We start from the raw sequence: 18,076 nt of genomic DNA on the forward strand, positions 1-18,076 counted from the left end.
TTTTCACTTAGAAGGCATTGCTTTACAGTGGCATAGGTGGTTGACAAAGTTTCGTGGGCCACTCACATGGAAAGAATTCACCAAGGCAGTACACCTCCGTTTTGGTCCAACAGATTACGAGGACCCATCAGAAGCTTTGACTCGCCTTAAACAAACCTCGTCGGTGGCCGCATATCAAGAAGCTTTCGAAAGACTCTCACACCGGGTTGATGGCTTACCGAAAAATTTCTTGATTGGTTGCTTTGTTGCAGGACTTCGCGATGACATCCGGTTGGACGTGAAAATTAAACAACCTCGGACATTGTCGGACACGATAGGTGTGGCGCGATTAATTGAGGAGCGAAACCAATTACAACGGAAACCGACCCAAGCAGCTTGCTCCCAATCCACTGTGATCACGCAAAGACCAAGACTCAACCCAACGGCTGGTGTGCTAGGACCCCCTCCAAACCAGCGCCCAAACCAAAATCCTGTGACGCCGCCAGCAACATTCCGTCGTATCACCAATCAAGAGGCACGTGAAAGGCGTGAAAGGGGATTATGTTACTATTGTGATGAGAAGTTCACACCAGGCCACCGCTGCGAACGACCACAATTATTCATGATCGAAGACCTGCCCTATTTAGGAAGTGAGGATGTTAACGGCGTTCAATTCGAACAGGACACTCAAGAAACCATACCTGAGATTTCGTTTCATGCAATGGCAGGAACTGAACATCCCCAGACCCTTCGCGTCTCGGGCAAGCTGAAAAATAAGGAAGTAACTGTATTGATAGATGGCGGCAGCACTCACAACTTCATTGATCAATCCATAGTCTCCAAATTTGGGTTACCAGTGGTCAGAGACAAGAAGCTTCAAGTTATGGTTGCAAACCGAGAAAAGATAGAGTGTGTTGGGCAGTGTCAAGCGCTCACGCTCATCATTCACGCTCTCCAAGAAGAAGTTCACCGGGATTCATTTTACAAAGATTTGCTTGAAAAGAGCCCTCCTCAATCACGCCACCAATTGTACCAACGAGATGGAGTTTGGTTTAAGAGAAACAGAATTTATCTTAGCCCCACCTCAACATTAATTCCAAAAATAATGGCGGATTGTCATTCATCTCCAATTTGTGGTCACTTTGGTTTCCATAAAACTCTCTCTCGAATCAAACATAACTTCCTTTGGTCTAATATGTGCCGATGGAAGACGCCACCTGGGAGAATGAATGGCGTTTCTCCAAGTCATTTCCTGATTTTGTCCTTGATGACAAGGATCCTTGAGCGGGGAGGAATGATACGTGCCATTACTCATGGAGCCATGCAAGCCATTATTCACGCCATCATTCATGGAGCCATGCATGCACGTGTTACATTTAGTTGTGGGTTTTGTTCAATAATCCCGTGATGTGCTGATTTTCAGCGAAGTGGGAAGTTGGTTTCCTATTTTTTTGGCATTGTTTGTTAATTTTCAGTATTGTAAAGACTATTATATATAGTCGGAATGATACATTGGATAACCACTCAATGTCTTATACCAATGGATAAGAAGGAATTTGGAGTTAAAGGGTAGAAAGGAATAAGACAAAGTGGGAACTGTTGGTGATAAAGCTACTTGCCTTTATTGAATTCATTCAGGCTATAAATATAGCCATACATGGAAGAGAAAATAACAACAAAGCTGGAAAATAGGAAATGCTGCAGAATAGGCAACAGAATAGCAACAGAATAGCACCACTCTACTACCCAAGACTTATTCAATAACCGACTCAATAATTAATGACTGAACAAACAAACTAGACTAAGTCTTCCATCTTGCCAGTAGGCCCACTATCACTTTCCATCTTGTTGCCACTACTAGCACGTGTATGCACATATCAATGCAATTGAAGGAAATATAAAGCAATCATCATAATATTTGTACTTTGATTTCAAGAACATTACACCAGCACAACAAGTTCAACTAGCCTCCTTTCATTTAGAAGGCATCGCCTTGCAATGGCACAGATGGTTGACAAAATTCCGTGGACCACTCACATGGGATGAGTTCACCAAGGCTGTTCAACTTCGATTTGGTCCAACCGACTACGAAGACCCGTCAGAAGCTCTGACTCGTCTTAAACAAACCACATCCGTAGCAGCTTATCAAGAAGCTTTTGAAAAGCTTTCCCACCGAGTTGATGGCCTGCCCGAGAATTTTCTCATCGGTTGTTTTATTGCAGGACTTCGAGATGAAATTCGCATAGATGTAAAAATTAAACAACCGCGAACCTTGGCAGATACAATAGGAGTGGCTAGGCTGATCGAAGAACGCAACCAACTGCAGAGGAAGCCAAACCAGCAAACTCGTTTCCAACCAGCCTCATTGACACCAAAGGCCTCACCCAACCCCACAGCTGGTGTGCTAGGACCTTCACCAACCCAGCGTATGAACCAAAGCTCGAATGCTCACCCAGCAACATTCCGCCGAATCACCAATCAGGAGGCACGCGAACGACGAGAGAAGGGATTATGTTATTACTGTGACGAGAAGTTCATTGCTGGCCACCGTTGCGAACGACCTCAATTATTCATGATCGAGGATTTCCCTCATATGAACACTGAGGATGTTGAAGGCGCTCACCCAGAACAAGAACATCATGAAGTTACACCAGAAATTTCTTTTCATGCAATTGCAGGAATTGAACACCCACAAACCATACGCGTTCTGGGCAAGCTGAAAAACAAGAATGTGATGGTGCTAATAGATGGTGGTAGTACGCACAACTTCATTGATCATGCTATAGTCTGTAAGTTTGGGTTACCAGTGATCCGGGATAAGAAATTCGAAGTCATGGTTGCTAACCGTGAGAAGATAGAATGTACTGGACAATGTCGCGGTCTCACCCTCACCATTCAAGGATATTCCGTTACCGCCGACTACTACATTCTTCCGGTCGCGGCATGCCAATTGGTCTTAGGTGTACAATGGCTTGAAACTCTCGGACCCATCAAGATGGACTACAAGCAGCTCACCATGAACTTCAAGGTAGAAGGGACCTCCCAGACCTTCCAAGGATTGAGACGAACCAGCATCGAAGCTTTGTCTGACAAGGAATCCAATGGGTTACAAGGCACTGGATTATTTTTCCAAATAATTCCTTCCACCACCAGCAGCAGCCAACCAAAGTCCTACCCATCTGAGATAGGCCAACTCCTAGCAAAATTCTCCCATGTATTTGAATCACCCACCAGCTTGCCTCCAAGGCGGTCACATGACCACCAGATCCCATTGCAGCCGAGCGCAGGACCAGTGAGTGTGCGGCCATATCGATACCCTTATTACCAGAAAACTGAGATAGAGAAGATGGTGAAAGAGCTTTTACAATCTGGTTTGATACGGCCAAGTAACAGTCCGTTCTCTTCCCCAATTTTGTTAGTAAAGAAAGCATATGGAGCCTGGCGTTTTTGTGTGGACTATCGAGCTCTGAACGACATCACAGTTAAAGATAAATATCCAATTCCTATTATCGATGAGCTATTAGATGAACTCCATGGGGCCAAATTCTACTCTAAATTGGATTTACGGTCTGGGTATCATCAGATTTGGGTGCAGGAAGATGACATTCTTAAAACAACATTCCGGACACACGAAGGCCATTACGAATTTATAGTGATGCCATTTGGCCTCACTAACGCACCAGCAACCTTTCAAAGTCTCATGAATGATCTCTTTCGTCCCTACCTCCAGAAATTTATTTTGGTTTTCTTTGATGACATTCTAATATATTCAAGATCATGGGAAGACCATCTCGCACATCTACAAATTGTTCTCCAAATCCTATCAACTAACAGTTTGTTTGCAAAAGAGTCGAAATGTCGATTCGGTGTTTTACAGGTGGAGTACTTGGGCCACGTTATTTCGGAGCAAGGCGTATCGGTTGATCCAGCCAAAATACAAGCTGTCATTGAGTGGCCAACACCAACAACAGCAAAAGGGGTCCGTGGGTTCCTCGGTTTAGCAGGCTACTATCGGAAATTTATCCGTCATTTCGGTAGTATAGCAGCTCCCCTGACCCGTCTCTTGAGCAAGGATGGATTTCAATGGAATGAGGTAGCAGAGATGGCCTTCACACAATTAAAAGAGGCCTTCTTTCTCTTCACTTCTTCTTTATAAATTCAAACATATCAGTGGTATCAGAGCCCGGTTCCAACCATGGACACTCGCGGCAAAACAAATGCAGAGTTCCGCAATGACGTCACCACGACTTTAGCTCGACATGAAGCAAGTTTTGACCAAGTTAATGCTGCCTTGCAAGCTGTGTTAACTGAACTTCAAGCTCTTCGTCACTCTCGGAACCCAAGTTCCAGCCAACCCGATACCAACCCATTTGCTCCTGAAGAAACCTCTCGTTCAAATGCTGTCAATGAACGTTCCATCCACCATGAGCCGCCCCATCACCGCCTCAGGTTGGACTTTCCAAGGTTCAACGGCGAGGACCCAACCGGCTGGGTTTACAAGGCAGAGCAATATTTTGATTTCAAAGATATTTCCCTAGACCAACAAGTTCAGCTAGCATCTTTTCACTTAGAAGGCATTGCTTTACAGTGGCATAGGTGGTTGACAAAGTTTCGTGGGCCACTCACATGGAAAGAATTCACCAAGGCAGTACACCTCCGTTTTGGTCAAACAGATTACGAGGACCCATCAGAAGCTTTGACTCGCCTTAAACAAACCTCGTCGGTGGCCGCATATCAAGAAGCTTTCGAAAGACTCTCACACCGGGTTGATGGCTTACCGAAAAATTTCTTGATTGGTTGCTTTGTTGCAGGACTTCGCGATGACATCCGGTTGGACGTGAAAATTAAACAACCTCGGACATTGTCGGACACGATAGGTGTGGCGCGATTAATTGAGGAGCGAAACCAATTACAACGGAAACCGACCCAAGCAGCTTGCTCCCAATCCACTGTGATCACGCAAAGACCAAGACTCAACCCAACGGCTGGTGTGCTAGGACCCCCTCCAAACCAGCGCCCAAACCAAAATCCTGTGACGCCGCCAGCAACATTCCGTCGTATCACCAATCAAGAGGCACGTGAAAGGCGTGAAAGGGGATTATGTTACTATTGTGATGAGAAGTTCACACCAGGCCACCGCTGCGAACGACCACAATTATTCATGATCGAAGACCTGCCCTATTTAGGAAGTGAGGATGTTAACGGCGTTCAATTCGAACAGGACACTCAAGAAACCATACCTGAGATTTCGTTTCATGCAATGGCAGGAACTGAACATCCCCAGACCCTTCGCGTCTCGGGCAAGCTGAAAAATAAGGAAGTAACTGTATTGATAGATGGCGGCAGCACTCACAACTTCATTGATCAATCCATAGTCTCCAAATTTGGGTTACCAGTGGTCAGAGACAAGAAGCTTCAAGTTATGGTTGCAAACCGAGAAAAGATAGAGTGTGTTGGGCAGTGTCAAGCGCTCACGCTCATCATTCACGCTCTCCAAGAAGAAGTTCACCGGGATTCATTTTACAAAGATTTGCTTGAAAAGAGCCCTCCTCAATCACGCCACCAATTGTACCAAAAAGATGGAGTTTGGTTTAAGAGAAACAGAATTTATCTTAGCCCCACCTCAACATTAATTCCAAAAATAATGGCGGATTGTCATTCATCTCCAATTTGTGGTCACTTTGGTTTCCATAAAACTCTCTCTCGAATCAAACATAACTTCCTTTGGTCTAATATGTGCCGATGGAAGACGCCACCTGGGAGAATGAATGGCGTTTCTCCAAGTCATTTCCTGATTTTGTCCTTGATGACAAGGATCCTTGAGCGGGGAGGAATGATACGTGCCATTACTCATGGAGCCATGCAAGCCATTATTCACGCCATCATTCATGGAGCCATGCATGCACGTGTTACATTTAGTTGTGGGTTTTGTTCAATAATCCCGTGATGTGCTGATTTTCAGCGAAGTGGGAAGTTGGTTTCCTATTTTTTTGGCATTGTTTGTTAATTTTCAGTATTGTAAAGACTATTATATATAGTCGGAATGATACATTGGATAACCACTCAATGTCTTATACCAATGGATAAGAAGGAATTTGGAGTTAAAGGGTAGAAAGGAATAAGACAAAGTGGGAACTGTTGGTGATAAAGCTACTTGCCTTTATTGAATTCATTCAGGCTATAAATATAGCCATACATGGAAGAGAAAATAACAACAAAGCTGGAAAATAGGAAATGCTGCAGAATAGGCAACAGAATAGCAACAGAATAGCACCACTCTACTACCCAAGACTTATTCAATAACCGACTCAATAATTAATGACTGAACAAACAAACTAGACTAAGTCTTCCATCTTGCCAGTAGGCCCACTATCACTTTCCATCTTGTTGCCACTACTAGCACGTGTATGCACATATCACTTCATTATGTAATAAAACTACTTAAAAAATTTTACAATGATTTCAATCGATCATTAAAATAATTTTTTTTTCTAATTTATAAACTAATTTTACAATTAATCGATTGTTTTTTTAAAACTTTTTTTTAATATGAGTTGAGCTCATGAGTTTTTACATGATATCAGGATTAGATTCATACATAAGTGGATCCACACCATCTTACCACATCAATTGAGAATAAATATTGGGTTCAATATTTAACCTTCAACTACAGGGCAGAACTTATTAAGGCCCGTGAGCGGCTTCAACCCATCGTCAACCTTTAAATTCTTGGAAATTCAGATTAATTTAATGGAGTTGAACTTTTGGCACCCCCTTGAATATGTCTTCAAACACCTTTTCTTTACTTATCCCATTAAAATTGTATAAAGATTGTAAACTTTCTCATTAAATCCCTATAATTCTAAAAATAACCTTGATTTCTTATTGAATAAACCCCAACGTAGATACGATAATTAAAAAAATTAATTTAAAACCAAATAGTTGTGACTCAGTTGGTAGCGCAGGCTGAGTTTGTGAGAAGAGCTCTCGGGTTCGATCCCCACTAAACACACCATTTGGGAGGGGTAAAGAGTCTTAATTGTGACTACACTCTGAATTCGGATTAGTCAGGACCTAATACGGTCGCCGGATATCGGATGGTTTACACCAAAATAATAATAATAATAATAATTTAAAGAAAAAGATCCCTATCTGAGAGATAGAAAGCAAGGGGATTCAATCTGAAATATTTATGATCAATAGAAGAATTCAAGCGACTGGATAAAATCCAGATTGTTCAAAATGGGTTCTCAAACAAGAATAGCCTCAGGTAGTAGACCTCACTAATATCAATACCGTACACAATCCATAGAATCGGTCTCGTCTCAAGCCTAATAGCTCCCTTCTAAGATAATCTGGGGAGAACGGTGAGGTGCTTGGTATATCATACACCAAAAACAATGATGCTTCGACTTTCAAGAAAAAGAGAAAAACAAATACATGCATGGGGAAATTTACCAATTAAAAGAAAATCTTACAATTTTACAAATTATTATAGGCTTGTAGCCGTAAGATCGAGAAAAGCTAGAACATTTCTGGCATTTTGTGGCCATATTTTCTAAATGACATGATGGTCCAAAGCTGCTCTGTCGTACTGGATCTCAAGATGTCACTAACAATAGGTCTTATTTTGTGACCTATTAAATTTATTATTAAAAAAGGTATTGAGTCTCGCTCTGACACCGACAGGTCTACCACTCAGACATAACACTTACCATATAAAAATTTCTCCTTTATTGCTGTTTCCTACTTATCTTGTATTGAATTATTGCCAACAAATGATTTATTGAGAAATGCATACTTTTTTACCCCATCAAGAGTAAAAAAGTATATTCAATTATTGCAAATATGCTCCTAGGTAATTCACACAATTGAATTATAGCCGTTAATATACTTATTTACACAATTGATTAATTGTATGCGTCCATTGCAAGACTTTGGCACTAAGTTTCAATTCAACCACAAATCCTAGCTCTAGATAAAAATGATGTGGTTGTAGAAATTACAAATGTATTCACTTTGTGATTAACGGAAGTATTGCTTTCATTTGTAAGACGTTGTCATCAAAGATTAATTAATTAATCATCATTTTGGTAAAGGAAAAAGATTGAAAAAAGCTGCACTATTTTAAAGGCCGTTTGGTATATGACCACTTCCCATTGGACTTGGAGACCGGGTAATTTTGTCATCTCCACTCCTAGAATCTGCTCTCATGCTACTTGCATGGTTCCATCTTTGAAGTCTGGTAGTATTTTGTTTGAAAAATGCCCCACTATAATATCTTCATCAAGAAAATTGAGGACTTAATATCTGGCGTTTTTATCCTATTCAATTACATTTTAATTATTAATATTCATTGACTGAAATTAGAAGGCTGTTTGATTCGGATCCTCTCTTAATCTAATTTTTTTTTTCTGAATTTTGTAAGATATCACGGCGCGTGGCAGTTATATTTTTTTATAGTTAGGATTTACTTTACTTTGAGCTTTCCTTGTTACGCACCAAATCCCATAATATTTTTGGCTGTAATTCCAAAACCGACGTTAACTTCTTATCATCTTGCTGGTGCTTCTTCTGATGTTCTTCTCCCTTTCACATTTTTTCTTCTCTCTCACGGACCAAGAACTTTGACGAGTAAATTTGAGCAAAAAAGAAATGTTAGGACGGAAAGGATTGGAAATATTAAAAAATTCGGATAATTTATTTCTTGTACCATTCATGAATTTTGGTGTTCTGATGCGATTCAACTTTCTTATAGTGCCAAAAAATGGCAATTCAAACCATTTTTTCATGATATCAAATGAATTAAATATTAAATATGCATCAGCCCGGTAATCGAAATAACTTAATTTCTTTTAAAAAAATTTTATGTCCGACTAGAATTAAATTTCTTATAGTTGCGTATCTGCAATTTAACTTTATGCTGCTAGTTTACAATTTATTTTACATACATAAATAATCGTTCCTTTTTCTTATTCTCAATTCAATTTTGGTCCCTAGAATGATGGTAAAAATAGATAACAATAATAAATGATCTCGCAGATCAATTATCAAATTTTGTTTGCGTGACCCAGAAATATGAGAAAGAGGAGACTTTTCTCTCTTTTTTTTTTTTTAATTTAAAGTTTGTTGGCTAATTGTCTGTTAGTTTTAGAATTCTGATTAGCCAGTAAAACAATGAGTTTTATTGTTTAATAAGGCAAGTTCAATGTAAATTCAATCCTAGCAATTCGTACTGCATGGCGATACTACTCTACCACTCTGTAAATGGAGGCTCGGTAAGCGTCTTCACTTCATCAAACAAATTCAAATCAAAGAAATTGAGTACTCGCACGTATGGCTATGGATGCTGCAGACAGGCTTTCTGCTATTGCTGCCGAAATGGGGCTAAATCTTTTTCATATCTTTAGAAAAATTAAAATTATAAGAGGATCTTGAAAATTTTGATTATGCTATAAAATACAGTCTTGTGTTTTTTGGGGAAAAAATGAGGAAGTTAAAAACATGTTTATTAGGTTTTTCAGAAATTACTTTGACGTTTATGTCTGCCCCCCATTGCTTATGCCCAGGCTCTTAATGAAATGGAAATCTCGTAAGTCAAGTCACCCTTGGTGTTGAAAACGACTGGTAAAAAATAATTTGAAAATTATAGCTAAATTTATAGTTAAGCTTAATCTAGTTTATTTTAAAAATAGAGTTATTGCTCCTGTGGCGAAACTGTCTTTCATGTGAAGGATGCATCTATTCATAGCGAAGAGTTATACTGCCATGACAAGTCACAGTAGAGTTAATATTCCTTAAGTAATCTCCCTAAAATAAAAGACATGAATCCTAATTATACCAAAATAAGTAAATCACAAAGTCTTTTAATTACTATAGACTTCAATTTGAGAACCACAATTCCATAAGGACGCAAATCTGAAATTGTTACAAAGTGCCAATTTATATCTCAATAATCTGTCATCACGAACATATTAGTTGTTACCGATAATCATGAATTATTGACGACAAGCTTTATATAACTTTTTCAATTTTATCTGCTTTTTATCTACAAGTTTTAGGTAATGATCATGGTCAGTGAGCCATGGGATCCAATGTCCCCACGTAATTCGCACAATTAATTAATATAGAATTGGGATCTTCTCCTAATTCTTAGTCTTTGTAGGAGATTTGGACAACTGCATTTAAAGAATTATAAGGATAAGATTAAATTTTTTGCGGCCAAAATCTGACGTTTTTAGACTAAAGGAAGTTTTAAACTTATTTCTTAGCTTCTAAGTCAATCACTCTCAAACTCTAATGATAAATTGCGCTTCATCTTTATGCAATTGTCAATTAAATCTCAGTAATAATTCATCTTCTTCGCGCAAATGTCAATTAACTTTTAGTAACAAATCATATCAAATAAAAATTGAACGTGAACTTGAAGCATTTAATTAATCCATAGAGGCAAATTCATAATTTCAACTTTTAAGTGAAACATAACCTTTTGATTTTTTACATAAACCAGAGGCAACTATACTGTATTTACTTGACTAGTGGTACATATCTCAAATTTTTTATCCCAAGAAATACCCCATCATTTGGTTGGTGAAGTTAATATAATCAATTCACTTGCATATTGTAAAAAATTATCAACCAATCAATTAATGATATATCATTGGGACGGAATTTGGGAAAAAATTTAGGACGCCTATCATTACTCTAGTAAGAAAGAATATTAAGATGAATTGACATGTTTGGATGCCCCAACCTAAGATGCCAGAGATTGATTTCTTTTGTTGTCCTGAAACCCCTACTATCTGACTCAACAAAACTAACAACATTTAACTCATTACTACTAGAACAAAAAGATATCATAGACAAAGGATTGGTAACGCAATTTGTTAACTTATTTGTATATATAATAATGATGATAACAAACATGTTTTAAATTGATAAGTTTGAAAATTTTTGTTAATCGGATCAAAATTTTTAAGCCTTATAATATTCGAAGCATAGAATAACATTCTAGAAATAAACGGTTAACCATTTATTAGAAAACGATAAATCGTTTGCATTCCAAAGAGTAAGTTTCTAGATAACAGTAAACTGTTTATGAATAACAGTGAACCGATTGCATTCTAGAGAGTAAATCTCATATAATAGTAAACCGTTTATGGATAACGGTAAACCGATTGCATTCCAGAGAGTAAATCTCAATAACAATAAACCGATTATGGATAACGGTAAATTGATTGCATTCTAGAGAGTAAATCTTAGACAATGGAAAACCGTTTATTGAAGATGGTAATCCGATTTCATTCTAGAGAGTAAATCTCAGATAATGGTTATTGATAACAGTCCAGAGAGCAGTAATCTTACAAATGGTAAACCGTTTATGTCAAACGAATAACCGATGTCTTTGGACAGGATTTTGGAGCGATAACAGTAATATGACATTTTGATAACGGCGATCCGACAATTTGAATTTTGGCACAACGATCACATTCTCAAGTCAACACGGCGATCCGATAAATGCTAAACGGCGATCCGACTATGTGCAGAAAGTCAATAATGACTAGTTTTCAGCTCCATCTATAAAATGGGTCAATCAAATTCAAACAAAAAGTGATTCAACCATTATCATTGAGCTTGCTATTGAGTATACATCCATTATTGAGCTTTAAACTTGTTTTTGTTTCTTTGATTCACACATTGAGCATTCATTTGTAATCAAACACATTGTGTGAGAGAAATTTCATTTGAAATCTTTATCCTTGAGAAGTTGTAAGTGTTGGGATATACTTGAGTTAAGAGATTGGGAATAATATCTTGTTTTAAAGGTTTATTGACACCTTGGAAGTCAATTGTAAGAGTTGTTGAAGCCTTGAAGGCTTGCTTAGTGAAATCCTCAAGCTCGATGAGCTTGGAGGTATGGACATAGGTACAATTAGCCGAACCACGTAAAAATCACGTGTTTGCTCTCTCTTCCATTACTCTTTTATTATTGTGCTTTATTAAATTTATTTTTTTATTTTATTAAGGTAATAGATTGAATTGTTGTGTGGTTTGTTTAGCTTAAGTTTTAAAAATCTCAATTCACCCTCCTTCTTGGGTTACCTAGTTATTATTTCATTTGGTATCAGAGCGACGTACTTTTGTTTAGACTTAACCATCTAGAGTTAAAGATCAATGACAACTCAAAATGATTCCACATTTAAGGAAGGATAATCTGTAACATATACACCTTAAATTAAGTGTATTATGTATTTTTCATTTCTGTATTAATTTTCAAGTCGTCAAATTGGTTACAAATTGTTACAGATAATCTTGACGTGGCTCAATTTCTTATTATGAATTAATGGATTTCGGTTGAGTTAATAAATGGATTGTGTTTTCATTAAATTTAAATTTGTCACGATGTAAATCAAGTGCGATTAAAAGGTTGGGTAGTCGGATTTTATTTTCATCAAGGGTCTAGTATTAGCTTAAATTGTATTTAGCAAAAAAAAAGGTCGGTACTATAAATTGAGAAGAGGAGAGAGAGAGAGAGAGAGAGAGTTGTTGACCGGGTTTGACCCGACCTAACCCAAACCCGCGTCCTTGACCCGACTCCAGCCGCCGATTCCGGCCACCTCACCGGCTGAGCAAGGTACCGATTTGAAGCTATTAATTGTCTTATCTTAATTTATAATAAAAATTGCACTATTAAAGATTCCTGTAGCAAATATGATAGCATCAATCACTGTAGAGATGATCTCAAATACTTATCATTAAATTACTTGTTGTTTACACTTGACATTGACATCCATAGCTTAGAGAAAATACACATCAACTGCCATTATGGCCAGTTTGCAATCAGGGAGGCTTCATTACTTACTCGTAAAAAATGCACTAAGAACCTTCACGGTGTTGTTATCGAGAGTGCAAAAATACTCCAATATAGATGATTTAATAGATGCAAAAAGGAGCATTGGCCTAGATTCACAAAAGTCAGGAGTAAAAAGAAAGAAGAAAAAGGAACTTATTGAAAACAGAAAGAGAACAAGTAGACCACTAAATAACATGGGTCCAAGGATTCTACAAAGCAATACCCTGAATACAGACTACTCAATGTGTTAAGAGAGCAGCTACTGATGCAAACAAGAAGTTCAGATTTGTTGCAGAAACTCAAGGAAATACTGCAGATACTAGCAAGATCATCTTCACAACACTGAAAATTGTTTTGATCTCAAAGAAGAAAAAGAATCCCTGATCTAGACAAGATACCTTAAAGAATCTGTTAAAAAAGATAGTAAAAGAATTTCTGATGAGGCTCTACCTAGTGTTATGCAAAAAATAGCAGTATTTACATGGTTGAGAACTAAGAGATAATGGGTAATACACCTATAAGAACCATATTTGGTGGGACCTTGGGTGGAGGAAAATCTAATAGGGCTAAAAACTCTCATGCCAGGGCAGCCAGAAACGCACCTAGGTTTTCCTTATAGATTTGATGAAAAAGTTTGAAAAAGAAGCCAAAATAAGCACAAAAACATCACATTTATAGATAAGAAGGCAAGATGATGCTCTAATGATTTCAATACCCTTAGCAAACAGGAAGTCTATAGAGTCCTAGTAGAAGTTCAATAGATATTCTGTATGCAGCAGTATTTGATATAATAGAAATTGGAATAGAGAGAGTAAAGTCAATATGCACGCCTTTAATTCATTTTGGAGGAAAGTGTTTGATTCCTTTAGGCAACATAGAGCTACATATATTATTAGGAAACCCCCCACCAAGTTACCAAGATGGTAAATTTCTTAGTACTAGAACATCCGTCGATATACAATGTCATCTTAGGCAGACTAGCATTGAACATGTTTGGAGTAGTCACTTCAACCTACCATCTAATGGTAAAGTTTCCTGCTAAAGTAAGAGTTGAAATCTTAAGAGCTAATAAAGAGGAGTCTTGAAGATGCTCTACCACAGCCATGAAAGGTGAGAGAGGTAAGCATAAAAGCCTACAGATCATACTTGACCCAAAAGAGGAAAAGTATGTAAAGAGGCTCACTAGTAGAATAATTAGATATTGTCTAGCTTCCAGCAAGGAGATCAGAATAAGGCTACCTTGGTTGCTCAAGTGTTAACTCCCAAAAAAAGAGCACGAATGGAAGACTTCCTTAAAACAAACTTTGACACATTTGCATGGTCCTATGAAGATATGCCTGGTGTAGACCCCTGGCTAATAGTCCATTGACTTAATGTTAATTCTGATTATAAACCAGCATACTAAAAAAGAAGGTATTTTAATCATAAAGATATAAAGCAATTGCAGAAGAAGTTGATATGCTACTGATTGCAGGATTTATCAAAGAAGTACATTATCCTAAATGGCTAGCCAATGTAGTGATAGTCAAGAAACCAAATGGAAAGTGGAGAATTTGCATAGACTTTATTTTACCTGAATAAAGCGTGTCCCAAAGATAGTTTTCTTCTATCCAAGATCGATCAGCTAGTTAGTGCTACTGCAGGGCATGAGTTTCTTACGTTTATAGATGCATATTAAGGTTATAACCAAGTTCAGATGCACCATCTTGATAGGGAAAAACAACATCCGTTACAAACAAAGATTAGTCAACAAAATATTTGATTGACATATTAGAAAAAATATATAAATATATGTAGATAACATGCTTGTTATAAGCAAAATTAAAGATGGGGGATCACATCACAGACTTAGAGGGAGCATTCAAGATTCAGAAGCATTTTAATATGAAGTTGAGCCCAAGTAAATATGCTTTTGGAGTATCCTTAAAAAAATCGTAAGATGCACGGTTAGTCAGCGAGGAATGGAAGCTAATCCAGAGAAGATTCAGTCTCTGTTGGATATGGAATCACCAAAGACAATAAAAAAAGATCCAAAGACTGATAGGGAGAATTACTACTTTGAGTTACTTCATTTCGCGAGTAATAGATAAGTGATTGCCATTCTTTAAAACTCTTTCAGGGGAAAAAAATCTAGTATGGACAAATGAATGTGAGAAAGCATTAAAAAAAAATATGGGGAGTCCCCCAATTCTCTCTAAACCAATACCAAGAGAGAATTTATATATTTATTTGACAATGTCAGACTCAGTAATCAGCTAGGCATTAATAAGAGAGGAGAATAAATGTTTCATGGTTATTTAGAAAAGTTCCAAAATCTCTCCTTGTGTCAAACCAATAAATGCAAATTCAGTCGATTTTAAATTTGTCAATGTATAATAGATAGAAGTATAATATCTTGTAACTACTACTTAAGAACCACACCTTTCTTTTCACTTTATACTAATATGAAACAAGTCAAGTCCTAGGCAACTAAATAGGTTCGCAAGAACCACACAAACTTACGAGGTATATTTGATTAAGGAGACCCTTAGAGGTGTCACGTCATGAGTCTTGATTCCTTGTCTATTTATGTTTTCTGGACCTATAAATTTTCTAATTTTTTTTTTATATCCTTAATGATTATGTTTTCACACCAGTCCTGCAATATAACACTGGATGCAAGACAAACTCTTCTATGCACGAAAAAGTGCTATGCAAGACAAAATATGCATGATAAAGTGCATGACCGGACTTGCGAACAAGCTTTTTCTACGGGATGAATTAAGAGATAGAAATGAATAATTTATTTTAAGGAGGACATATTTTTACTTTTAACACTAGTATAAGTCCCAAAAAAAAAATTGGGCAAAGGCTTAAGTCTGAAAACAAACCCTAAAAAGGGTCCTTCTAGCGGATTTTGTCTAAATTCAAGTCAATAAATGATGGTTGTCGAAGCCAGCAAAAATAAATACCTACTCTAAATAAATTGTGTATAGTGATTGAGCAGGGTCGTGTCCACAGAGATCGGTAATTATTTAAATCTTTTTAAAATGTAAAATGCAAAATGGGGGAACTGTTGACAATAATAAAAATTAAATAAAAATAACAAGAATGCAAATTAAAATTGTAATTCAAAATAGAGAAAGCTCTGGTTGAAGGAATTAACTCAGCTAGATTCAACTACTGATCATTGATTCAAATATAAATCATTACTACTTATGAATAGACCGGTTATAGCTACTGAGACCCTCTAATAGCTAATCTCTCCTTAACTAGTCGATAACCAAGGTACGACCGTTGGTTATTTCCCTAATCAATAGACAACCCTAGATATGATCATAGGATTTAATCAATTGACAACCTGAAAAAGCAAAGAGACCCAAATCATAATCAACAAACGCATACGATGGTTCATTTAAATTAGATTGTTTATTCTCATAACACAAAGCACTGCTATGCTATTTGTCACAAACATTAAAATCTTCATACAATGAATCTTTTAATTGACAATAGATTAAGTTGATAATTAAATAGTGGTCAATTATCTAATTAACAAACATAATCATGACAATAATTCAGAGAATAAACAAATACCCAAAAAGTAATAAAACAATTAAAGCATAAGAAAGATCTCACAGTAGTGACGAATCAAAGCTTCATTAACCTTCAACTAGAATAATAGGTTTAGTTCTTCATAGAGAGAAGAGAAAAATTTAGATCTAGGGTTTCTTTCTTTTCAAAAATCTCCTCCTTTGACAATAGATTCCTCTCTTAAATTCTCCTCTCTCTCTTCTCCTCTAGAGGTCTTTTTAAAATAAAATACTAATATCTAAAATATTATCTAAATATTAAATTTGTAATTACAAAAATAACCAAAAAGACAAAACACGTTAAAATAAAAACTGCAGGTCCTTAGTTGACAGCACGCGCCCACGCCTTATCAACAAAGTTCTTCTGAAGCTCATAATTTCTCCAGGAAAACAATCATCCTCAAACATCATCTTGTAGCTCAATTTTAGCACCAATCAATAGAATTGCACCTACAAAAATAAAACACAAGTAAATCACTATTATTAAGTGCAAAACATCGATATTAAGGGAAGTAAACAATGCAAAACTAGTGCATAAATTGCACTCTAACAAATTCCCCCACACCAAGATAATGCTTGTCCTCAAGCATATAACTCAAGACTAATCACAAATCTCCACTCAATTCTCATCTCAACTCATCCAAAAACAATCTTAAGCAAGCATACCTCAAGAATTTAAGTCGATCAACATTCAAGAGATAAGGATTTTAAAGCATAGGATCTCATAGGCTAATATAAAAGAAAAACACTCAACCACCAAGAAGATCCATTCAAAATTCAAGTGCAACAAGATTTAATAGCCCTCTCATTGACTTCACTCCATACACTCAAATTGTTTAGGGTATCATTTATGCACTCAAATCAAATCAAAGACTGCTATTACCATAAGCTTGCTTATATATCACATCTCAATCCACAAAACATGAATTAAATGCAAAAATCTAAGGGTCTTAAAAAGGTTGTAACGGGGTTAAATGAAAAAGAAAGGTTTATGAAAGAAAAAGAGATTAAAATGAGAAGAATGAACTCATTGAATGAACCTTATGATATCAAAACACTTATTTCTACTCAAGTCGCCAAGAATGTAAACATTTTTTTCTCTTTTTTTTTCTCGATTTTTTTCAATTTTTTTTTGTTTTTTGTTTTTTTTTTTAATCAAACAAAAGAAATGAACCTTGCACAATTTAATTCAAGCATAATGCTTGTTGGTCTAATTGAGACACTTTAATTTAAGGTAGCAAGAGCAACAAAATATATCCAAACAATGAGTCCAAAAATCTCCTTAAATTGAGGCTCAAAAAGAAGAAAAATGGGTAAGTAGATGGAGAGAATTAGATGGGTAATGGTTTAGGCTCAAACAAAGATAACAAATAAAGGTCTTCGGGTGGAGAAAAAGAAAAAAAATGCGAAAATAGAAAAATGGAAAGTGGTTTAACCTTATCATTTTAATGCATAAAATCTCGTAATGCGGCTTCAACATGCATAACAAAGCAAGTTGTAGAATAAACAAACTAAGATTGATATTCACATAACAAAAATAATTAGAGCAAAGTGGTTGCTCATAGGCTCAAATCCTCACAAAGTTGATAATTTGCCATCAAATCATGTACACTCTTCAAATGAATCAACCATCAATAGTGGTGTAGAATGAGAAGAAGGTATGAGTGATATATAA

At 36.7% G+C, this 18,076-nt stretch overlaps 1 protein-coding gene across 1 annotated transcript; it reads left to right on the forward strand.

Annotated features, from left to right (window-relative positions):
• Nucleotides 1-1,519: 1,519 nt before the first annotated feature.
• On the forward strand, nucleotides 1,520-4,135 carry LOC127902208 (uncharacterized). Its single transcript, XM_052441031.1, has 2 exons — nucleotides 1,520-1,548; nucleotides 1,987-4,135. The coding sequence occupies exons 1-2, from the start codon at nucleotides 1,520-1,522 to the stop codon at nucleotides 4,133-4,135; spliced, it is 2,178 nt and encodes a 725-aa protein (XP_052296991.1).
• The last annotated feature ends 13,941 nt before the right edge of the window (nucleotides 4,136-18,076 follow it).

The sequence above is a fragment of the Citrus sinensis genome, chromosome 5 (genome assembly GCF_022201045.2).
Source record: "Citrus sinensis cultivar Valencia sweet orange chromosome 5, DVS_A1.0, whole genome shotgun sequence".
Taxonomy (NCBI): Eukaryota; Viridiplantae; Streptophyta; class Magnoliopsida; order Sapindales; family Rutaceae; genus Citrus; species Citrus sinensis.

Coding starts and splice junctions, on each gene's coding strand:
- LOC127902208 (XM_052441031.1), top strand. CDS start 1,520: ATGGATAAGAAGGAATTTGGAGTTAAAGG. Junction 1,549..1,986: donor AAGGAATTTGGAGTTAAAGG/GTAGAAAGGAAT, acceptor GCAATGGCACAG/ATGGTTGACAAAATTCCGTG.